Source organism: Bos indicus x Bos taurus, chromosome 10 (assembly GCF_003369695.1).
Source record: "Bos indicus x Bos taurus breed Angus x Brahman F1 hybrid chromosome 10, Bos_hybrid_MaternalHap_v2.0, whole genome shotgun sequence".
Lineage (NCBI taxonomy): Eukaryota > Metazoa > Chordata > Mammalia > Artiodactyla > Bovidae > Bos > Bos indicus x Bos taurus.
Genome location: NC_040085.1, coordinates 97,945,309 through 97,970,474, shown reverse-complemented (window position 1 = coordinate 97,970,474; position 25,166 = coordinate 97,945,309). Strand labels below are relative to the sequence as shown.

At 43.6% G+C, this 25,166-nt stretch overlaps 1 protein-coding gene across 1 annotated transcript in view; it reads right to left on the bottom strand.

The window, feature by feature from the left end:
- Positions 1 to 22,613: 22,613 nt before the first annotated feature.
- ARL14EPL (ADP ribosylation factor like GTPase 14 effector protein like) overlaps positions 22,614 to 25,166 on the bottom strand; it is a 29,361-nt gene continuing 26,808 nt past the window's right edge. Inside the window, exon 4 of the mRNA XM_027552645.1 lies at positions 22,614 to 23,348. Within this exon, the coding sequence (XP_027408446.1) occupies positions 23,126 to 23,348 (223 nt within the window). The 3' untranslated portion in view covers positions 22,614 to 23,125. The remainder of the gene's footprint in view (positions 23,349 to 25,166) is intronic.

The following is a 25,166-nucleotide window of genomic DNA, read 5'->3' as shown; positions in this document are numbered from 1 at the left end:
TGGGTCTCCTGCCTTGTAGGCAGGTTCTTCACCGTCTGAAACAAGGTACTGTATATTGCAATAGCCAAGAGAGAACAGTGGAGGCAAAATGTTTGTCTGCAAACTCTCTCCAATCTGCTGTCTTATTTTGGTCCAGATTTAGCCAATGGTTCACACCTCCCTTGAACCCTAAGATATGTCACCTGGAACATCTAGGCAGCCACTGGAAAATCTAGAGCTCCCACCAGTTGGGTAGAGTAGAAAGTGAGTCCTAGAGCTGTACAAAAGAGCCCGTGGCCCAAAGCCTGCCCACACTCACCTCAGAGATCTCCTTTCCAATCCCTGCCCCGCCAAGCCTGGCAGCAAGTTGCAGGGGCTCTAAGATCACAGGAATAATTCAGCATTTCCGGGGTCACATTATTGAGAAAGTCAGCAGCAGGCCGAAGCCTGGGACTCAGTGGGGTAAGCATTCCTTCTCTGGAGGTATACAACTTGAAGACAGTTTTACTCTTAGAGCGGAATCTCAGCACAAGAGCTGCTTGGCCTTGAGTGCTTCAGCTCTTTTGATTTTTGATTGATGCAACTTTTCTATTCGCGTGTGCTTAGTTGTTTTATCAAAATGTATCAGAGCACAGGTTGGAGTGAGATTGGTTACAGCCCTGCCCTGCATCCTGAGAACTCGGTATGACCTTTGTCCCAGTAGCCCCTCCATTTTTTTTTTTTGGCAGGGGGTGGGGGTGGGCGGGAGGTGGCGTGGCCAGGCTGCACAGCACATACGATCTTAGTTCCCTGATCAGGGATCGAACCTGTGTCCCCTGCATTGGAAGCACAGTCTTAACCACTGGACCTCCAGGGAAGACCTCGGAGCCCCTCCTTCTTGATGAATTCCTTCTTAAGGTCCCCATGGCAGTGTCCTGCAATGTAGCCTTAGTCTGCAACTGCCTTCTCCCCACTAGGCATGATATATATTTTCAATGCTCAGTGAAGTAGAGCCAAAGTGGGGACCTTTTTTTCCCCTAAGAAGTCTCCTCCAACACTTAAGTCACCCTTGGCTACATCAAAGAATCCAGTCCAAATCCATTCCAGCCACAGATGTGAACGATTATCTTTGGAGGAAGAATAATACCTACTCAGCCATTAGAACAGTATCTGAGCCTGAGGAGCCCAGTCTAGCTGAAATGACTGTTTAAATAAGCTCTTGATATATATCATCAAATTGAGGGGTACAGGCATTTTGTTACAACCCAGGTCATTCTGGCTATGGGTTAGCTAAGGATTTGGCCCAGGTCCCTAACAATGTGAAAGCCTGTAGTCCTACAACTCACGACCAAAGGTTGTTTAGAGTCACATCCTGGCAGAGGACGAGAACTGCCTGCCACCCATGCCCCATCCCCAGATGACGAGCAAACACAAAAGCCACACTTGGCTGCTTGGAACAGTTGCTTGCAGAAGCCATTGGCCCAGGTTTCCTCCTTCCCGCCACCTCCTCATTTCCACACCAGCCTCAGTCACACTTTCTAGACCTGTTTTTAGCTCTGTCGTCAGCATTTGCCTCATAAGTGAAAGTGAGTCGGTTGGGTGTAAGGGAAAAACAACCTTCTAGATGGTAAACATGTAATGTTTCCATGTTTTCTCCCCAGACTCTCAGGGGAATGAAGTTTTAAAGTCACATATATTAATTTATGAGTTGGTTTTGTGCATGTTCCTATTTAATGTGAGATACGTTAGGAATCAAGAAAGCATAAATGGAAACTATTCCTTGAGTATTTGCATACCAGGATGTGAGGTGAAAAGCAAGCGGGAAGATTAGGGAAAAAAAGAAAAGAAGGAATAGTTTTGGACTTCCTGGTAGTACGGTGGAACTGACTCTGCCTGCCAGTGCCGGGGAAGCAGGTTCGATCCCTGGCCTGGGAAGATTCCACATGCTGTGAAGCAATGAAGTCCGAGCGCTGCAGCTGCTGAGCTCAGGTCCCACAACCACTGAAGCCCCCGCACCTGGAGCCCGTGCTCCACAACAAGAGAAGGTACCGCAACGAGGAGCCCGCACACTGCAACAGAGGAGCCTCCGCTCGCGGCAACCCAGAGGCCCACACACAGCAGCAAAGACTCAGTGCAGCCAAAAATAAATTCATTAATTAGATTTTTTTAAAAAAGAAGGAACAGTATCAAGGGCGCGGGCACATTTGTCCACACAAACAGTATTTATGTTCACCCACCTTTACCTGAATGGAGAGTGGGGAAGGGAACAGGAGGGAAATTTTTATTAAAACTTAAAATATATATATATATATATACACACACACACACACACACTTTGTGATATATGAACAGATCCCCTTTCTAGTCTATTCTCAAACTTAAAGTTGAAAACCACTTCAAATTATCACCTCTCCATTTTCATTTGCACCTAATTTCCTCCACTCAACCTCTCAGAGACCTGTGCCGTTAACAGGACAGATATTCACACATAGGATGTGTGAAACCTTGAGTGGTTTCTTCAGTAATTTTCATCAGTGAGCACAATTTGAAAAGAATTGGATGATGCTTCCCTTACAGACACACCCACAGAGGCACAACTGCCGACTTCCCTTTACTCAATGATTAGTAAAGGATATTAAAACAGTAAATACCACAAATAGGAGACAGGAAAAAAAAAAAATCCACCCATCAACAGCAAGCAAGCAGGGAAGCACCACGCCGCGTTTAATAACACACTTGAAAGAAGCATCTGCCAAGACAAGAACGAGCATCTGTATTGCGTAACGTGCATCCTAGAGATGATCCCCAAACTGCTGAAACAGTGCTATGAAAAGAAGGCATCCACAAGCCAGAATTCTCTTTATAGTCTCCAACTTGGGGAGGAGCAGACGGTGTGGGGACTGTGCCAACTGTCAGCCAGGGGGAATCGTGGGACAGCCTTAGATACATCTGTGAAGGCAGATGCAGGGCTCCATGGGGGATGGAGGAACCCCCAGGAAGCAGTCTTCTAGTGACCCTCGGGGAGGGGAGAAGTAGACCAATAAAGCAGGGAAAACAGGTATACTGCATACAAGGAACAGATGAAAAATTCCGTCTAGGATAAAATATATCCTGATAGAAGAAAATGCCAGCTGCCACGTGATTGCTCAAGACAGAACTTAATTACGAATATAAACTCAGTGGAACAAGAGCTAAAATATAACCTGATGAAACAACAAAATTAGGTGTAAAAGGCATTGCAAAATCAAAGAAAGAAATGGAGGACTGAAAGCACACCGTTTCCCAAAATGTAAATCAGAAACTGGAAGAAACAGACTAGATACAATTGCAAATTGAATTATCGACAGAAAGGAAGGGCTATTCATAGCAAATGCAAAGGACAGACAAACACAAAGGAGATGCTGAGAGCAAAGAAAAGTCAACCTGAGGATAACTGTGTCCCCAAAGCAAGAGCCCAGTAAAGACAGACACAGATACATTCAGTCTCTGTAATAGTCTGACTCCATTTTTTCTGTGACTGGGGACAGTTTTCAAGCCCCGTTTCACCCCCTTCCCTTCTGACCCACATCTGGGCAGACTGATGAGGAAGGCCCATCCCTCCCTCCGTTGGCACTGGCGGGGCGTTCAAACTGCACAAGCCCCTGACTGTACAGAACTCTCCTCCTGGTCTCCCCTCCCTAAACACCATACAGCCCCAAGCCAGCCACCTCCCCTGCTATCTCCATTTCTGGACTAGTTGGGAGCATGTCCTGCTCACCCCAGAAAGCCTCGTGTTGTAAGTAATAAGCCTTTTCCTGTCTTCTTGGAGTGTATGTGGGATACCATCAGTCTCAGCAGAAAACCAAATTTGGGTTGGGGAGCCCATCTCCCCTCTATGAGATGATCACAGTGAATATATACTCCTATAATGTGGGGAAAACTGAGTCTGTACTTTGATGGAAGAGTAAAATTGTATTTTGGAAGAACCTGATATAGAATGATGATGCTGGGAAAAATTCTGCTGAAATTACCAGACTCCAAGGATAAAGAATACATGCTTCAGGAATCTAGGTGAAAAAACTAAGTCACAAAAGGAAAGACGTCAACAAGTCTCAGACTTTTCCACAGCAATGTCCGCAAATTTTGAGAAAAGCATATAATTTTCAGCCACAATGCTATTCAGTTATTAAAGCAAAAGTCAGATATTCTCAAATATAATCGTACTTGTAGTTTTCATGAGCTCTTTTTGGGAAACCTGATAGTTAAAAACAAGCCAATCAAGAGATTATCAAAATAAAGAGTTACAGGAATGAAAATGCGATGACATGCAGTGAACATGAAGTCCATTTAGAACCAAGAGTTAAAGTGGGAATTATGTTTATGAAATTAAATCTAAATATTTTAATGTTTGAAAACATAAATTTAATCTATAGATAAAAGAGCTAATTTATATAATGCACAAAATAAGTGAAATAAAATTTTAAGAGTACTGGTTTCTTAATCTTTCATGGCATGGTATCAGTCAATTCTATCTTAAGTGAAATACATTACTTAAAAAATAAATTGACTGTAACTTCCTCAGTTCAGTTGCTCAGTCATGTCCGATTCTTTGCAACCCCATGGTGTGTAGCACGCCAGGCCTCCCTGTCCATCACTAACTCCCAGAGTTCACTCAAACTCATGTCCATCGAGTCGGTGATGCCATCCAACCATCTCATCCTCTGTCGTCCCTTCTCCTGCTGCCTTCAATAATCTTTGTAAGAGTAACAGCCTAGGGAGTTGTCGGCTGAATATGGCTAATGGACTACGGAAATATTTTACTTCTTCATTTTCTTTGACCTACTCAGTGGTGACATTGCCAATGTAATCAGAGAGACTTTTTATTTTGAAAATAATACCAGCAATTTAATATCCACAGCTTACTTCACAAGTCATGTTGTCATTGGTTCATTGGTCCTAAAGCTGCTTGAGTTTGTGACCTCTGCCTTAGAGGAATATTTGACTTTGTCAAAGAAACAACTTTTCCAATCTGAAATTTCTTCCATTTCTCTTCCTTCCTTATCCACTTTGATAAAACTATTTCTATATAGCCATATATAGCTTTCAAAAACTGCATATAGACTGAGATCTAGAAAAATATCCATCTAGAGGTTACTGGGGGCACCCCACTCCAGTACTTTTGTCTAGAAAATCCCAGGGACGGCGGAGCCTGGTGGGCTGCAGTCCATGGGGTCGCTAGAGTTGGACACGACTGAGTGACTTGACTTTCACTTTTCACTTTCATGCATTGGAGAAGGAAATGGCAACCCACTCCAGTGTTCTTGCCTGGAGAATCCCAGGGACGGGGGAGCCTGGTGGGCTGCTGTCTATGGGGTCGCACAGAGTCAGATACGACTAAAGCAGCAGCAGAGGTTACTGGAATTTGGTTTGGCTAATGTTTTCAGTATTATTTCAGGTTGGTAAGGTTTTCTATAATTTTTTACCCTCTACTTTGTACTTCTCTGTACTGCTTGAATTTCTAATAATATAAAAACAATAAAGTTATTATTAAAAATATGAGAACAAAGTGAACTGGTTACACATTCAGGTTATTTTTTAATATATTACTGAAAGGGTCACATATCAATAAAAATACTTTGATCCAAGTATAAACATCATTCTCATGGTAACTTGTAATATTAATTTATTAATTATTATCAAATTTACTTAAGATATTTTTGTGTTCAACGAAAAGTCCAAAATAAGTTATGAATACTAATTGCATTTGAAGCGAATGCAATCATATGTCTCTTCAGTGTAACTCCCTGTTATTTACACAAGGTTTTTAAAGGCTTTCTCTATACTGTGTGCTTAGATTAATAAATTGGCCAGACGGCATAGTTATTATGCTCCAGGAACAGTCGGAGTAGCATTACCAAAGACAAAGCAGTGCTTCAAACCAGCCAAATAGCCAGAGGCCCTCACCTGCCCCCTTAGAGCCACACATAACAACACGGGCTTTGTCTGATCCTTCACCCGGCTTCCTCATTGTTGTATCCATACAGGACAATCCAATCAAATCTCATCTGCCCATTCTCAGTTCTATATCTAGAATTGAGTAGTTTCTCCTTTGCAATCTGAAAAAGTATGGGTTTTCATTAATATTGATGTATCAGTATTGGTACATTAACTGTAACATTAGTTGGTTCATTAATTGTAACAAATATGCTGTATTAACCTATGTTAATAACTGGGGAAATTGGGTGTGGGGTACTCTCTGCATGGTATCTGCAATTTTTCTGTTTTCTAAAAGTGTTCTAGAAGAGGTTTATTAAAAAAAAAATTAACTATTTGCAACTTTTTGAATTATAAAGGAAATATGGCTGTTAAAATGACAGGTATAAAACTTAGAAACATCATCATCTCCTTGGGCTTTCTCAGATCAGCATCTCTAGATCACCAGGGCAGGGGGGATGCTGTGCTGTGCAGCCCATTTCCTCCCCACAAAGGAGGGCGATGTTCCCCCAGCTGCTGGGAAGCTTGTCAGCTTCTCCATGGATCTCCTTACCTAAACAGCTCGAGGTCACTTCCAATTCTCAGGGCAACCTGTCTCCAACTTCCATAATGTAAATGCCCCTGTTGTTTTTGTTCAGTTGTTCAGTTGTGTCTGACCATTTGCGATCCCATGGACAGCAGCACGCCAGGCTTCCCTGTCCTTCACCATCTCCCAGAGCTTGCTCAAACTCAGGTCCATTGAGTCAGTGATCCCATCCAACCATCTCATCCTCTGTCATCCCCCTTTTCTCCTGCTTTCAATCTTTCCCAGCATCAGGGTCTTTTCTAATGTGTCAGCTCTTTGCATCAGGTGGCAAAGTATTGAAGCTTCAGCTTTACCATCAGTCCTTCCAATGAATATTCAGGGCTAATTTCCTTTAGGATTGACTGCTTTGATCTACTTGCAGTCCAAGGGACTCTCAAGAGTCTTCTTCATCACCACAGTTCAAAAGCATCAATTCTTCGGTGCTCAGACTTCTTTATGGTCCAACTCTCACATCCATTCATAACTACTATGGAAAAAACCATAGCTTTGACTGGATGGACCTTTGTTGGCAAAGTAATGTCTCTACTTTTTAATATGCTGTCTAGGTTTGTCATAGCTTTCCTTCCAAGGAGCAAGCATCTTTTAATTTCATGGCTGTAGTCACCATCTGCAGTGATTTTGGAGACCAAGATAATAAAGTCTGTCACTGTTTCCACTGTTTCCCCATCTATATGCCATCAAGTGATGGGACCGGATGTCATGATCTTAGTTTTCTGAATGTTGAGTTTTAAGCCAGCTTTTTCACTCTCTTCTTTTACCTTCATTAAGAGGTTCTTTGGTTCTGCTTTGATTTCTACCATAAGGGTGATGTCATCTGCATATCTGAGGTTATTGATATTTCTCCCAGTGATCTTGATTCCAGCTTGTGCTTCACCCAGCATTTAGGGAATCCTGAAGACATCTTTTGGCTTCTCTTCTTTTCACAGCTATTTGTAAGGCCTCCCCAGACAGCCATTTTGCTTTTTTGCATTTCTTTTTTTGGGGATGGTCTTGCTCTCTGTCTCCTGTAGAATGTCATGAACCTCCATCCATAGTTCATCAGGCACTCTGTCTATTAGATCTAGTACCCTAAACCTATTTCTCACTTCCACTGTATAATCAAAAGGGATTTGATTTAGGTCATACCCGAATGGTCTAGTGGTTTTCCCTACTTTCTTCAATTTAAGTCTGAATTTGGCAGTAAGGAGTTCATGATCTGAGCCACAGTCAGCTCCCAGTCTTGTTTTTGCTGACTGTATAGAGCTTCTCCATCTTTGGCTGCAAAGAATATAATCAGTCTGATTTCGGTGTTGACCATCTGGTGATGTCCATGTGTAGTCTTCTCTTGCGTTGTTGGAAGAGGGTGTTTGCTACGACCAGTACGTTCTCTCGGCAAAACTCTATTAGCCTTTGCCCTGCTTCATTCTGGACTCCAAGGCCAAATTTGCCAGTTACTCCAGGTGTTTCTTGACTTCCTACTTTTGCATTCCAGTCCCCTATAATGAAAAGGACATCTTTTTTGGTGTTAATTCTAGAAGGTCTTGTAGGTCTTCATAGAACCACTCAATTTCAGCTTCTTCAGCATTACTTGTCAGGGCATAGACTTGGATTACCATGATATTGAATGGTTTGCCTTGGAAACGAACAGAGATCTTTCTGTCATTTTTGAGATTGCATCCAAGTACTGCATTTCAGACTCTTTTGTTGACTAGGAGGGCTACTCCATTTCTTCTAAGGGATTCTTGCCCACAGTAGTAGATATAATGGTCATCTGAGTTAAATTCACCCATTCCAGTCCATTTCAGTTCGCTGATTCCTAAAATATCGATGTTCACTCTTGCCATCTCCTGTTTGATCACTTCTAATTTGCCTTGATTCACGGACCTAACATTCCAGGTTCCTATGCAATATTGCTCTTTACAGCATCGGACCTTGCTTCCATCACCAGTCACATCCACAGCTGGGTGTTGTTTTGTTTTGGCCCCATCCCTTAATGCTTTCTGGAGTTATTTCTCCACTGATCTCCAGTAGCATATTCAGCACCTATTGACTGACCTGGGTAGTTCATCTATCAGTGTCCTATCTTTTTGTCTTTTCGTATTGTTCATGGGGTTCTCAAGGCAGGAATACTGAAGTGGTTTGCCATTCCCTTCTCCAGTGGACCACATTTTCTCAGAACTCTACACCATGACCCAAGAAAAATAAATGCAAAAAAGCAAAATGGCTGTCTGGGGAGGCCTTACAAATAGCTGTGAAAAGAAGAGAAGTGAAAAGCAAAGGAGAAAAGGAAAGATATAAGCATCTGAATGCAGAGTTCCAAAGAATAGCAAGGAGAGATAAGAAAGCCTTCCTTAGCGATCAATGCAAAGAAATAGAGGAAAACAACAGAATGGGAAAGACTAGAGATCTTTTCAAGAAAATTAGAGATACCAAGGGAACATTTCATGCAAAGCTGGGCTCAATAAAGGACAGAAATGGTGCAGACCGAACAGAAGCACAAGATATTAAGAAGAGATGGCAAGAATACACAGAAGAACTGTATAAAAAAGATCTTCATGACCAAGATAATCACAATGGTGTGATCACTCACCTAGAGCCAGACATCCTGGAATATGAAGTCAAGTGGCCCTTAGAAAGCATCACTATGAACAAAGCTAGTGGAGGTGATGGAATTCCAGTTGAGCTCTTTCAAATCCTGAAAGATGATGCTGTGAAAGTGCTGCACTCAATATGCCAGCAAATTTGGAAAACTCAGCAGTGGCCACAGGACTGGAAAAGGTCAGTTTTCATTCCAGTCCCAAGAATACTCAAACTACCACACAATTGCACTCATCTCACACACTGGCAAAGGAACACTCAAAATTCTCCAAGCCAGGCTTCAAGAATATGTGAACTGTGAACTTCCTGATGTTCAAGGTGGATTTAGAAAAGGCAGAGGAACCAGAGATCAAACTGCCAACATCCACTGGATCATCAAAAAAGCAAGAGAGTTCCAGAAAAACATCTATTTCTGCTTTACTGACTATGCCAAAGCCTTTGACCGTGTGGATCACAATAAACTGTGGAAAATTCTGAAAGAGATGGAAATACCAGACCACCTGACCCGCCTCTTGAGAAATTTGTATGCAGGTCAGGAAGCAACAGTTAGAACTGGACATGGAAAAACAGACTGGTTCCAAATAGGTAAAGGAGTACATCAAGGCTGTATATTGTCACCCTGCTTATTTATCTTATATGCAGAGTACATCATGAGAAGCACTGGGCTGGAGGAAGCACAAGCTGGAATCAAGATTGCTGGGAGAAATATCAATAACCTCAGATATGCAGGTGACACCACCCTTATGGCAGAAAGTGAAGAACTAAAGAGCCTCTTGAAGAAAGTGAAAGAGGAGAATGAAAAAGTTGGCTAAAAGCTGAACATTCAGAAAACTAAGATCACGGCATCTGGTCCCATCACTTCATGGCAGATGGAGAAACAGTGGAATCAGTGAGGGACTTTATTTTGGGCGCAAAAATCACTGCAGGTGGTGACTGCAGCCATGAAATAAAAAAAAGCTTACTCCTTGGAAAAAAGTTATGACCAACCTAGACAGCATATTAAAAAGCAGAGAAATTACTTTGCCAGCAAAGGTCCGTCTAGTCAAGGCTATGGTTTTTCCAGTAGTCATGTATGGATGTGAGAGTTGGAGTAAAAAGAAAGCTGAGCACCGAAGAATTGATGCTTTTGAACTGTGGTGTTGGAGAAGACTCTTGAGAGTCCCTTGGACTGCAAGAAGATCCAACCAGTCCATCCTAAAAGAGATCAGTTCTGAATGTTCATTGGAAGGTCTGATGTTGAAGCTGAAACTCCAATATTTTGGCCACCTGATGCGAAGAGCTGACTCACTGGAAAAGACCCTGATGCTGGGAAAGATGGAAGTCGAGAGGAGAAGGGGACAACAGAGGATGAGATGGTTGGATGGCATCACCGATGGACATGAGGGGACATGATGGACACCGATGGACATCATCAGTGGACGTGAGTTTGAGTAAACTCCGGGAGTTGGTGATGGACATGGAGGCCTGGTGTGCTGCAGTCAATGGGGCTGCAAAGAGTCAGACAGAACTGAGTGACTGTACTGAACTGAAGACATCTTCCCCCACTCTGACTCAATATCCAGTATTCATCCACTCCTAGTCCTCTCACACCCCATCCCAGGGCCCATAAACCTTCAGGAACCTTTTCTTTAGGATTTGTGGACCATAAGATGCCCTCCAATGACTGCCCAGTCCACCTGACCCTCTACTACGGAGCAAAGAGAACAGGGTGACAGGGGTGTGGTACTTTGCTTGGTTTTAGCCCCTTGCATATTACCATCTCAGTAAGTGATTAAAGACTTAATTCTTTCCTTTTTGTCCCCTTAATTGGCTGCTATAACTCCTGACAACTCAGCTCTTTCTCCCAGCTCAGCGAGCTCCTGACAATTGGTCCTGAGGTCACTTTCCTCTGTGCACTGCTCCCCAGCTCCACAAAGAACCTGCTCTTTCCAAAGTGGGCTCTTATACATTACCTCACGCATGGTGGATCCTTTTTTGGCTTAAATTAGCTAGACTGTTTGCAGTTCAAAAACTGTAACAGATATAAGCGTGTCTATATGCTGATCATGAAAAGCTAACAAAGAATAAGAGTGCAGAGATACAGAAAAGAAAGAGAAATAACAACAATTAATACAGTGGGAATCCAGAAGAATCAGGGGAGATGGGATCCAGAGGTCACATCTTTGGCAGGAGAGAAGCTAGAGGCATGGAGGCAAGAAAAGAATAGAAGTTGTAATGAAAATTTGGGGTAGGGGAGACGGAATGTCAAACTTATCTGTGTTGGCAGGCCTCTATCCTTTCTAAGAGAGAGAAACATTCCTCAAATGATGAAGAGGTGGTGAGTTAAAATGGCTAAAGTTTAAATGGCGAGCAGCTGAGGAGCTTGTTGGACCTGTTCGCGTTGCCATGGGTACATGCAATGGCATCAGTCTGCATAACTGGTACCTTCACCACAGAGAGCTTGAGAAAAAGTCAAGACAAACAGAGCCACACATTTTTATTTGAAATACTTTCTAAACTTTATGTTTTTGCTAAATGTAGCCTTTGTTTTCAATTATAACTTTGAAGGAAAAGAAAGCACCAGAATAAAAATGTGGTTACAAAATTGAAAGACTGTCATAGATTTGGAAGCATTAAACGGAAAAATTCCAATAAACTTTGCAGGGGAAAAACCCAAATCTGTTTCCATAGTGGTGTTTTTGTTCTCGGTGTAAAACTTACAAAGAACATAGGACTGGCCAGCAGAGGGAGCCAACACCATGCATATAACTTTACAAAGCTTTTAAGAAACAGGACTATTAAAAACTGCAAAATGCAAATGAACCTCATCTTCCAAGAATATATGCAAAAGTTGTAGAAATCCTATAATTTAATGCTACTCTGATGCCAAGTACACTGGAGATATCTCAAAGCTAGAAGGATTCTGAATCTCAATTAGTTCAAAAAGCAGCATCCCTTCCTGCCTCCCTTCCTCCTTTTCTCTCTTTTCTCTCTGGGGCTGGTTTGTAGAAGGTCCCCAAAGCTAGCTCATTTGTATTCTATTTCAGTGGAGACATTCTGTGAGCTGTATCAACACTTTTTTCAGCTACTGCTGCAGGGAGCATACTGGTTATAGGTGAAGAAACAGAGCAAGAAACAGGTCTGGCTCAGACCTCTCAGGTAAGGCTTCAGATAAAACTTAGGAAAGAGATGGGAAACACTTCTGGTGGCAGTTTTTTTTTTTTTTTTTTTTAATTGCTGCCACTAAATAGACATGTGTTTCCATTTTCTGCATCATACTTGTGTGCGTTAGAATATTTATAATTCAACTTTGACTAACTTGCTGCTGCTGCTGCTAAGTCGCTTCAGTTGTGTCCCACTCCGTGCAACCCCATAGATGGCAGCCCACCAGGCTCCCCCGTCCCTGGGATTCTCCAGGCAAGAACACTGGAGTGGGTTGCCATTTCCTTCTCCAGTGCATGAAAGTGAAAAGTGAAAGTGAAGTCGCTCTCGTGTCCGACCCTCAGTGACCCCATGGACTGCTCCGTCCATGGGATTTTCCAGGCAAGAGTACTGGGGTGGGGTGCCATTGCCTTCTCCTTGACTAACTTAGGAGAAAGGAATTGATTGAATGATATTGGTCTGTACCACCCTTTGAGCAGTTTATAACTAAAATCTGGGGAAATATTTTATAGTGAAAAATGATAATAAGAGTTTATTTTGAACAAACTTATGTTCACAAATGTGAAAATTCAGATTCAATGGATAATTCCAAAATTGACATTAGGATAGAATATAACTGTTTTTACAAATGTATATTAAACACCTTCTTATAAAAACCAACCAACCAACCTCAGATTCAGTGGTTTCCCTGGCAAGTTCCAGCAAACATTTACAGAAACCACAGTCATCTGAAACAAAGCCTCCCCAGAGAAGGAAAAGAGAGAGAGGGATCCACAACTCCTTTTGTGAGATAAGCACTATCTCTGTACCAAAGACCACAAGGGACTCCCACCTCCAAAAAGACGGGGCAGACATTCTCCCATTTCTCTGAGGAAGTACAGGTGAAAAGGTTAGACAAACACAGGATGACTCTGAAAAGAGGAAGGCAGATTGGATAGAGAGCTTGGATCTGAGGAATGACAGTTTAAGTAGCCTGCATTTTCTTTCTACTTCATATATCCCAGGTTTATGAATTTTTTTCTTACCCACTGTATCCTTCAGATCAGATCAGATCAGATCAGTCACTCAGTCGTGTGCGACTCTTTGCGACCCCATGAATCGCAGCACGCCAGGCCTCCCTGTCCATCACCAACTCCCAGAGTTCACTCAGACTCACGTCCATCGAGTCAGTGATGCCATCCAGCCATCTCATCCTCTGTCGTCCCCTTCTCCTCTTGCCCCCAATCCCTCCCAGCATCAGAGTCTTTTCCAATGAGTCAACTCTTCACATGAGGTGGCCAAAGTACTGGAGTTTCAGCTTTAGCATCACTCCTTCCAAAGAACACCCAGACCAATCTCCTTCAGAATGGACTGGTTGGATCTCCTTGCAGTCCAAGGGACTCTCAAGAGTCTTCTCCAACACCACAGTTCAAAAGCATCAATTCTTCAGCGCTCAGCCTTCTTCACACTCCAACTCTCACATCCATACATGACCACAGGAAAAACCATAGCCTTGACTAGACGAACCTTTGTTGGCAAAGTAATGTCTCTGCTTTTGAATATGCTCTCTAGGTTGGTCATGACTTTCCTTCCAAGGAGTAAGCGTCTTTTAATTTCATGGCTGCAGTCACCATCTGCAGTGATTTTGGAGCCCAGAAAAATAAAGTCTGACACTGTTTCCACTGTTTCCCCCATCGATTTCCCATGAAGTGATGGGACCGGATGCCATGATCTTCGTTTTCTGAATGTTGAGCTTTAAACCAACTTTTTCACTCTCCACTTTTACTTTCATCAAGAGGCTTTTGAGTTCCTCTTCACTTTCTGCCATGAGGGTGGTGTCATCTGCATATCTGAGGTTATTGATATTTCTCCCGGCAATCTTGATTCCAGCTTGTGTGTCTTCCAGTCCAGCGTTTCTCATGATGTACTCTGCATACAAGTTAAATAAACAGGGTGACAACATACAGCCTTGACGAACTCCTTTTCCTATTTGGAACCAGTCTCCTTAGCACCCAGTAAAGTAGCTGGTAGACAGGATGTACTCGAATGTATGAATGAACGGTCACTAAGTAGTATATCTATTAAGCATTCAGGGCTATTGAATTCACTATCCAAGGAATAACAATTAAAACCAGTCATCTCTTTGAATTTATTATATCTGATTTAAGCATTGGCCAATTTTAAAAGAACCATACAAAGTGAGGAGGGAAATTCTGCTGAAACTACAAACCATAAACACAAAATAAACTACTTGTTAGACACACATAGACAGTGATGGTAACAGAGTGATAAAGATTACGGAAAAAGCAAAATTGTAGGAAATGTGTGAATATGAAAAAGAATAATCCAATCTAGGATTAATATGTCGACTATGAGAAACAAAGTATGAAAACTGGTTTGACCAGATAATATATTTGGAGTACTGTTCAAACTAACCTGAAAACTGTAGTCTGCTCTTAAAAGACACCACAGAGGATGAAGGTAAAAGAAACAGTTCAAGGGGAAAAAGCACGATGTAGGGCTATTCTGTTAATTATTTTATACCAGATAAATCCACACATCGAGGGCACCTGCTATAATAGAAGAGCCACTTTGCTGTGCTCCTGGGGGAGTGGTGGCAGTATAGTAGAGTATATATTATAATATAGTATATATAGTATCAGTTCAATTCAGTTCAGTCACTCAGTCGTGTCCGACTCTTTGCGACCCATGAATCGAAGTACGCCAGGCCTCCCGGTCCATCCCCATCTCCTGGAGTTCACTCAAACTCATGTCCATCGAGTCAGTGATGCCATCCAGCCATCTCATCCTCTGTCGTCCCCTCTTCCTCCTGCCCCCAGTCCCTCCCAGCATCAGGGTCTTTTCCAATGACTCAACTCTTCGAATGAGGTGGCCAAAGTACTGGAGTTTCAGCTTTAGCATCATTCACTCCAAAGAAATCCCAGGGCTGATCTCCTTCAGAATGGACTGCTTGGATCTCCTTGCAGTCCAAGGGACTCTCAAGAGTCTTCTCCAACACCACAGTTCAAAAGCATCAATTCTTCAGCGCTCAGCTTTATTCACAGTCCAACTCTCACATCCATACATGACCATGGGAAGAACCATAGCCTTGACTAGACGGACCTTTGTTGGCAAAGTAATGTCTCTGCTTTTGAATATGCTATCTAGGTTGGTCGTAACTTTCCTTCCAAGGAGTAAGTGTCTTTTAATTTCATGGCTGCAGTCACCATCTGCAGTGATTTTTGAGCCCCCAAAAATAAAGTCTGATACTGTTTCCACTGTTCCCCCATCAATTTCCCATGAAGTGATGGGACGAGATGCCATGATCTTCGTTTTCTGAATGTTGAGCTCTAAGCCAACTTTTTCAGTCTCCTCTTTATAGGATAGTCCCCATGAAAAGCACCCTGTGTAACAGCCTGCGTGGCCAAACACTGCAGTCCCGCCTGTGTGTTCACGTTTCCAAGGCATTAGAGAACTACAATCCACGATAACCACAAAATACCCACCTTGGCATTGTTCACTCTCCACAACAAGTACATAAATATATAAAGGAGAGCTCAAGTGATTTTTCTGAGAGTTTGCATCCAGGATTCGTATTGCGGGGTGGGGGGAGGTACGGATTCTTTCTCTTACAAGTTAAACTCAGATAAACTATTATGCAAATTGATGTGATATGCCATTCTGCTTGCATGGAATAAATCCTTGTGTAAAGGAATACTGAGTGACTTTAAATCCTTCAGTTTATATTTTAAACAACCTATGAAATAGCTTTCCTTACAATTGCTATACATATTCATGAAGACACACTGGTCAACAATGAAGGATCCCCAAGAAGAGAAAAAATCCTATTTCACTGACAAGACAGTTTCCTTAATCAGATGGCACAGCTCTATTCCTTGTTAATTTGAATTTAGTTCAAATAACTAAAGAGCTTTGTTCAGTCTGTGATAGAACTAGACACTTACAAAATAAGTTTCTGACAATTCACATCAATTTATTTTTGCAATAATCGACTGCAAAAGGCTTTTTAAAAATATATTGAATTGGCATTAGATCAAGATGAAATAAACTGCTTTACAAAAAAAGGACTTCATCAAAGACTTTACTAGGCTTCCATCAGAGCAGTATGAGATACCTGCTTAATAAATATGTGTATTTATTTTTTGCTTTATTTGGAAAACTTGCCACCATAATCTGCCAACATGTTTTAAATCAGATTCTCTCATCTAATGTTTAAGACGATAGCACAAGAGGAGATAAAAGGGAAAGACGGTTTAATGTCAATTTGCCTGATTATTTTTTAATATGAAAATGAGTTGTCACTGGACAAGATACAGATACAAATTGAACAGGGAGGTTAATATGAACCAGTTCAGAATCTATTTCCCCATTTCAAATCTTTATCATTGAAGAGTAGTTTACCTTGTTATGCTGACTCAAAGTGTTCTAAATCTGAAGTTACCAAATACGTGTATATTAATAAAAAGTATTTTTAAAATTATATCTGTGTGTGTGTGTGTGTATACTTGGTAAAGCAATGTTTCTGAGACAGCTGATCATGAGAACTACTTGGGGGCGTTCGTTTTAACCTGTGGATTCCCAAGCCTCCTCTCCCTGGGGGTTCTGATTCCTATACGGTATGTGGGGGTATGGGGGGCGCTCAGGGATGCACACTAGTAAAAGCACCTCATGAGTTTACAATAAGGCCAATTAGGAACGTATGTGATGTCATGGAAATAACCTTAACCTCACTTACCTGGGCAGGTGGGCGAGCAGGCCTCAGAAGGAAGAGCAGCTGGAAATGGCTTTCGGGAGAAGCGACGGGGAGTGGGCGCATTTGTAGGGCCAGAGGGAGGTGACTAGGGTGTGGCGGGACCGTCCGGAACCAGGGGGAGCGCGCGGGTCGCGATCTCAGGGGTCCGAATCACTGCCGCAGGGAACTCGCTCAAGGAACGGGGGCTCGGGGGCCTGCTGGCGTACGGAGGCGGCGGGGATCACCGGGGATCGCGGGTCTCCGAGACCCTCCGTCCACTTGCAGCCCAGAGTGGAGCGGCGGCCGTCGGGGAGGGCGGTGTGTGGGAGGGGATCGTTCGGGGGGTGCGAGGAATGGACGTCTTGCCTCGGTTTGTCGTCCTGCCCACCTGGAGGCGGGGATGAGGCAGGGGAAGCCAGGTGGGCTCGAGTTTTGCTCTCTGGGACCCAGGCTTTGGCTTCCCGGCTCGGGTGCTCTTGGCTCTCTGCCACCCTGCCCTATCCTCTTTCCGGAAAACAGGCCTTCCATCTTCCTGCTCCCTGGCCCACCCTCCCATCCTAGCCTCCCTTGCTCCACTCTTTTGCCCTCTGGCCACACTAGCAGCACTTCCCCTTCCCCGCTGGCAAAAAATACAGTTCTCTTGAATTCTGACCTCGTCCAAGGTAAGGAGCAATGGCTAGGAGATACCCCCCGTCCAAGGTAAGGAGCAATGACTACGCTTTGCTGGAGCAGCCGTGAAGAGATTCCCCACGCCCAAGGAAAGAGAAACCCAAGTAAGACAGTAGGTGTTGCAAGAGGGCATCAGAGGGCAGACACACTGAAACCATACTCACAGAAAACTAGTCAATCTAATCACACTAGGACCACAGCCTTGTCTAACTCAATGAAACTAAGCCATGCCTGTGGGGCAACCCAAGACGGGCGGGTCATGGTGGAGAGATTTGACAGAATGTGGTCCACTGGAGAAGGGAATGGCAAACCACTTCAGTATTCTTGCCTTGAGAACCCCATGAACAATATGAAAAGGCAAAATGATAGGATACTGAAAGAGGAACTCCCCAGGTCAGTAGGTGCCCAATATGCTACTGGAGATCAGTGGAGAAATAACTCCAGAAAGAATGAAGGGATGGAGCCAAAGCAAAAACAATACACAGCTGTGGATGTGACTGGTGATAGAAGCAAGGTCCGATGCTGAAAAGAGCAATATTGCATAGGAACCTGGAATGTCAGGTCCATGAATCAAGGCAAATTGGAAGTGGTCAAACAAGAGATGGCAAGAGTGAATGTCGACATTCTAGGAATCAGCGAACTGAAATGGACTGGAATGGGTGAATTTAACTCAGATGACCATTATATCTACTGCTGTGGGCAAGAATCCCTCAGAAGAAATGGAGTAGCCATCATGGTCAACAAGAGTCTGAAATGCAGTACTTGGATGCAATCTCAAAAACGACAGAATGATCTCTGTTCGTTTCCAAGGCAAACCATTCAATATCACAGTAATCCAAGTCTATGCCCCAACCAGGAATGCTGAAGAAGCTGAAGTTGAACGGTTCTATGAAGACCTACAAGACCAAAAAAGATGTCCTTTTCATTATAGGGGACTGGAATGCAAAAGTAGGAAGTCAAGAAACACCTGGAGTAACTGGCAAATTTGGCCTTGGAATATGGAATGAAGCAGGGCAAAGACTAATAGAGTTTTGCCAAGAAAATGCACTGGTCATAACAAACACCCTCTTCCAACAACACAAGAGAAGGCTCTACACATGGACATCACCAGATGGTCAACACTGAAATCAGATTGATTATATTCTTTGCAGCCAAAGATGGAGAAGCTCTATACAGTCAGCAAAAACAAGACCAGGAGCTGACTGTGGCTCAGACCATGAACTCCTTACTGCCAAATTCAGACTTAAATTGAAGAAAGCAGGGAAAACCACTAGACCATTCAGGTATGACCTAAATGAAATCCCTTATGACTATACAGTGGAAGTGAGAAATAGATTTAAGGGCCTAGATCTGATAGATAGAGTGCCTGATGAACTATGGAATGAGGTTCGTGACACTGTACAGGAGACAGGGATCAAGACAATCCCCATGGAAAAGAAATGCAAAAAAGCAAAATGGCTGTCTGGGGAGGCCTTACAAATAGCTGTGAAAAGAAGAGAAGCGAAAAGCAAAGGAGAAAAGGAAAGATATAAACATCTGAATGCAGAGTTCCAAAGAATAGCAAGAAGAGACAAGAAAGCCTTCCTCAGCGATCAATGCAAAGAAAGAGAGGAAAACAACAGAATGGGAAAGACTAGGGATCTCTTCAAGAAAATCAGAGATACCAAAGGAACATTTCATGCAAAGATGGGCTCGATAAAGGACAGAAATTATATGGACATAACAAAAGCAGAAGATATTAAGATGAGATGGCAAGAATACACAAAAGATCTGTACAAAAAAGATCTTCACAACCCAGATAATCACGATGGTGTGATCACTGACCTAGAGCCAGAATCCTGGAATGTGAAGTCAAGTGGGCCTTAGAAAGCATCCATATGAACAAAGCTAGTGGAGGTGATGGAATTCCAGTTGAGCTATTTCAAATCCTAAAAGATGATGCTGTGAAAGTGCTGCACTCAATATGCCAGCAAATGTGGAAAAGTCAGCAGTGGCCACAGGACTGGAAAAGGTCAGTTTTCATTCCAATCCCAAAGAAAGGTAATGCCAAAGAATGCTCAAACTACCGCACAACTGCACTCATCTCACACGCTAGTAAAGTAATGCTCAGAATTCTCCAAGCCAGGCTTCAGCAATATGTGAACTGTGAACTTCCTGATGTTCAAGCTGGTTTTAGAAAAGGAAGAGGAACCACAGATCAAATTGCCAACATCTGCTGGATCATGGAAAAAGCAAGAGAGTTCCAGAAAAACATCTATTTCTGCTTTATTGACTATGCCAAAGCCTTTGACTGTGTGGATCACAAGAAACTGTGGAAAATTCTTCAAGAGATGGGAATACCAGACCACCTGATCTGCCTCTTGAGAAACCTATATGCAGGTCAGGAAGCAACAGTTAGAACTGGCCATGGGACAACAGACTGGTTCCAAATAGGAAAGGGAATACGTCAAGGCTGTATACTGTCACCCTGTTTATTTAACTTATATGCAGAGTACATCATGAGAAACGCTGGACTGGAAGAAACACAAGCTGGAATCAAGATTTCTGGGAGAAATATCAATAACCTCAGATATGCAAATGACACCACCCTTATGGAAGAAAGTGAAGAGGAACTCAAAAGCCTCTTGATGAAAGTAAAAGTGGAGAGTGAAAAAGTTGGTTTAAAGCTCAACATTCAGAAAACGAAGATCATGGCATCCAGTCCCATCACTTCATGGGAAATCGATGGGGAAACAGTGGAAACAGTGTCAGACTTTATTTTTGGGGGCTCCAAAATCACTGCAGATGGTGACTGCAGCCATGAAATTAAAAGACGCTTACTCCTTGGAAGGAAAGTCATGACCAACCTAGATAGCATATTCAAAAGCAGAGACATTACTTTGCCAACAAAGGTTCATCTAGTCAAGGCTATGGTTTTTCCTGTGGTCATGTATGGATGTGAGAGTTGGACTGTGAAGAAGGCTGAGCGCCGAAGAATTGATGCCTTTGAACTGTGGTGTTGGAGAAGACTCTTGAGAGTCCCTTGGACTGCAAGGAGATCCAAGCAGTCCATTCTGAAGGAGATCAGCCCTGGGATTTCTTTGGAAGGAATGATGCTAAAGCTGAAACTCCAGTACTTTGGCCACCTCATGTGAAGAGTTGACTCATTGGAAAAGACTCTGATGCTGGGGAGGGATTGGGGGCAAGAGAAGAAGGGGACGACAGAGTATGAGATGGCTGGATGGCATCACTGACTCGATGGATGTGAGTCTCAGTGAACTCTGGGAGTTAGTGATGGACAGGGAGGCCTGGCGTGCTGTGATTCATGGGGTTGCAAAGAGTCAGACACGACTGAGCAACTGATCTGAGCCGTCTAGACTAGTAGTCGGAGAAGGCAATGGCAACCCACTCCAGTATTCTTGCCTGGCAAATCCCATGGATGGAGGAGCCTGGTAGGCTGCAGTCCATGGGGTCGCTAGGAGTCGGACTAGACTGAGCGACTTCCCTTTCAGAGTCCCTTTATGCACTGGAGAAGGAAATGGCAACCCACTCCAGTGTTCTTGCTTGGAGAATCCCAGGGACGGGGGAGCCTTGTGGGCTGCCATCTATGGGGTCGCACAGGGTCGGAGACGACTGAAGCGACTTAGCAGACTAGTAGTGTTCCTCACACCCAAGACTCCTCCAGCCCTGGTGGCATACTCAGAGAGAAGAGCTACAGGGGGAGGGAGATCACTCCAGGATGTGGCCTGGAGCCCCCACCCCCTGGAAATGGGAAACTGGGGGTGTGCAGGGTAGTGAGAGCTCTGCACGTCTCCCACTCCCCTTCCTTACACTTGTTCCAGGAACAGTCCCTAGGCGAGCCCCTAGAATGGCTGGGTCCAAACTGAAGAACTGAAAGGGAAATTTGATCACCTGTTATCTGGGAGGTGTGGGCATGTTAGGGAGGCACCCTAAAAGGAACAAAAAAGGAATTCCTCTGGCTACATGCCTGGATGGCTGAGTGGAGTGGAGGGTGGTGGAATCTAGGGGGTCCTGGTATCATGTTATGGACTTCCCTGGCAGCTCAGACAGTAAAGCGTCTGTCTACAATGCAGGAAACCTGGGTTCAATCCCTGGAAGGGATCGGGAAGATTCCCTGGGGAAGGAAATGGCAACCCACTTCAGTACTCTTGCCTAGAAAATCCCATGGACGGAAGAGCCTGGTGTCCATGGGGTCGCAAAGATTCAGACACGACTAAGCGACTTCACTTCACTAGTCTTAAGGTGCAAAACACCAAGGTTGCCAGGGCTTCTGTTTGTCCTTAACCGAGTCATTTTAATCTCACTGGGTCTAAGTTTCCTCAATTGTATTAAAAAAAAAAAAAAATACTGTTTTTAGTCTCTAGACTCTGAAGACAGGACCAGCTGAGTTCTACGCATGGCTCCATCTCCGTGCCTCGCACAGAACAGCCTCTTGGTTATAATCTGCTGACAAACCCCTAGTTAGACAACCTGGAAGATTCCTTTTAGACTTTAAAATTATATTATCCTAAAATAAGTAATGAAACAATTCACTTGGTCAGTCATTTACAAAATAACGATTATTCTTAAAGAAAAACATAATCTAAGCCAAAAAAAAAAAAGGACCCCATTTCTTTTGACTGGTCTCAGGGCCATGTGCTCCTGATGGGCATTTCAAAGGATCTGACTTGAGTGATTTGATTTCTTCCTCCCAGGGCTGTGATGGTTAAAGGCAGTGAATTGGAAGCATAGAGCACAAAGTTGAGTCTGGAAAACCCAGTAAATTCTGTGAAAAAGAGTCAGTTTTCTGGCTACATATACAGGAATATTGGCGTCACAGCCTGACTTGCAGGATTTTTGTTACTTTAGTCTCCTTTTGAAAAAAATATTCTGAAATACTGATCCTGAAATGAAAAAACAGTGTAAACTACTGACCTTTAGGATATTCAAGCCCTGTTTCCACGTTACAAGTAAAATACACATTTTTAATACAAATACTGCCAAGTAGTAACAGATGTTATTATTAAAACAGTAACAACAAAAAATGAGACTACAGGTATGCAGTGCCATGTCAATCCAAAGAGCAGTTCTGATCTAGAACTGGCGATGTGTAACTAACTAAGCGTAACTATTATAAATGTATGACTCTACGTTCTATGTCAAGACAAGCTCTCAGCTACAGAATTCTGAAAATCCTCACACTCCATCTTCCAAGGTCCCAGCAAAGGGGAAAGGGACTTTTAATCTGAAAGCAGGAGTAGTGATGGAGGTGCTGGTACTGATAACTACCCCAGGCCTCGCTCCTGGGTTACCAGGGGAGGAATCTGAGACATCAGAGCAGGAAGGTTGGAGAAGAGGGGCCCGTTCCACATGGCTCTGTGGCTTCAGAGAACATGAGTCTTAAGTTACGTTTTTAAACACTGTTTCCCCCAGCCCTAAAATTCATCCAGGAGACAGAAGCTGGCTTAAATGCAAAGAAGAGAAAACCGATCCGCCTGCAGGGCTGCGTCCTAGTCGGGGATGTCAAACGGCTGCGCGCTGATGATCTCCCCGGTCTCGGTGACGATGGCTTCGTAGACCCAGCGGCGGTTGCAGCGGCACTCGGGCCCGCACTTGTTGGAGTTGCACTTGGGGCAGGGGTAGAAACAGCCCAGGCAGTTCTTCTCCAGGCAGTCGCACAGGTCCACATCATTGCAGATGAGCCTGCCGCTTTTGTCGTACTTCTTCATGACTCTGCAGAGGAAAAGAATGGCGCTAGCAACCTGCCGAAACAGGCTCCCTTTGTTCTGAAGAAGCAGAACCCTAAAGATGACCCAGCCACACTTCAGAACTTTAGAAGGCAGAATGTCCTGGGAAATTCAGTCCATACATTGCCTGACCAACGCAGTCAGGCTATCACTGAGAGTGATGCTCCATCCTTCCAGCATGCTGGGGGGCGTGATAGCCAACTGAAGCCAATTGTGAGGAAGAACTGACTGAAAGCTTTCTTCTACAAAATTTCACTTAGAAATATAACCATTCTTAATGGGATTTTTTCCTACTACATTATATTCTTTTTTTTTCTTTCTTAACAAGAAGCACTCCATACACCTAAATGGGCTTCACCTGGCGGCTCAGTGGTAAAGAATCTGCCTGCCAACGCAGGAGACACGGTTCCTTCCCTGATGAGGGAAGACTCCCCGTCATGGAACTAAGATGGTGCGCCAGTCATTGAGCCTGTGCTCTGGAGCCTGCGAGCCGCAGCTGCGGAGTCCGAGCGCCACAACTGGAGAAAAGCCCACACAGCAACCAAGACCCAAAATAGCCCCAAATAAATACATCAAATAAAAATTTTTTTTTTCAAATAGTGGTCAACTTTTACAAAAAAGGAGGAAAGGACTTCCCTGGTGACCGGTCCAGTAGTTAAGAATCTGCCTGCCGGTGCAGAGGGCACAGGTTTGATCCCTGTTCCAGGAACTAAGACCCTACACACTGTGGGGCGACTAAACCTGCCAGTCACAGCTACCGGGGCCTGAGCACTGCAGCACTGCGCTCCGCAACGAGAGAAGGCACTGCCGGAGAGGCACTGCAGCTGCAGAGCAGCCCCACTTGCTGCAGCCAGAGAAAGCCCGTGTGTCACGGCAAAGGCGCAGTGCAGCCAGAAATAAATAGGTTTTAGAAAGAAAAAAAAAGCACTGTAGTGAACACAATCACATTTCGAATGACTCAAGATAAGCATCAGAACTGTTAGTTACTATTCTGACATCACTAAGAACAAAAACAGGCAGTTATCCATGAAAAGATGCTTAACATCACTCATTATCAGAGAAATGCAAATCAAAACCACTATGAGGTACCATTTCAAGCCAGTCAGAATGGCTTCGATCCAAAAGTCTACAAGCAATAAATGCTGGAGAGGGTGTGGAGAAAAGGGAACCCTCTTACACTGTTGGTGGTAATGCAAACTAGTACAGCCACTATGGAGAACAGTGTGGAAATTCCTTAAAAAACTGGAAATAGAACTGCCTTATGATCCAGCAATCCCACTGCTGGGCATACACACCAAGGAAACCAGAATTGAAAGAGACACATGTACCCCAATGTTCATCGCAGCACTGTTTATAATAGCCAGGACATGGAAACAACCGAGATGTCCATCAGCAGATGAATGGATAAGAAAGCTGTGGTACATATACACAATGGAGTATTACTCGGCCATTAAAAAGAATACATGTGAATCAGTTCTAATGAGGTGGATGAAACTGGAGCCTATTATACAGAGTGAAGTAAGCCAGAAAGAAAAACACCAATACAGTATACTAACGCATATATATGGAATTTAGAAAGATGGTAACAATAACCCTGTATATAAGACAACAAAAGAGACACTGATGTATAGAACAGTCTTTTGGACTCTGTGGGAGAGGGCGAGGGTGGGATGATTTGGGAGAATAGCATTGAAATATGTATAATATCATATATGAAACGAGTTGCCAGTCCAGGTTCGATGCACGATACTGGATGCTTGGGGCTGGTGCACTGGGACAACCCAGAGGGATGGTATGGGGAGGG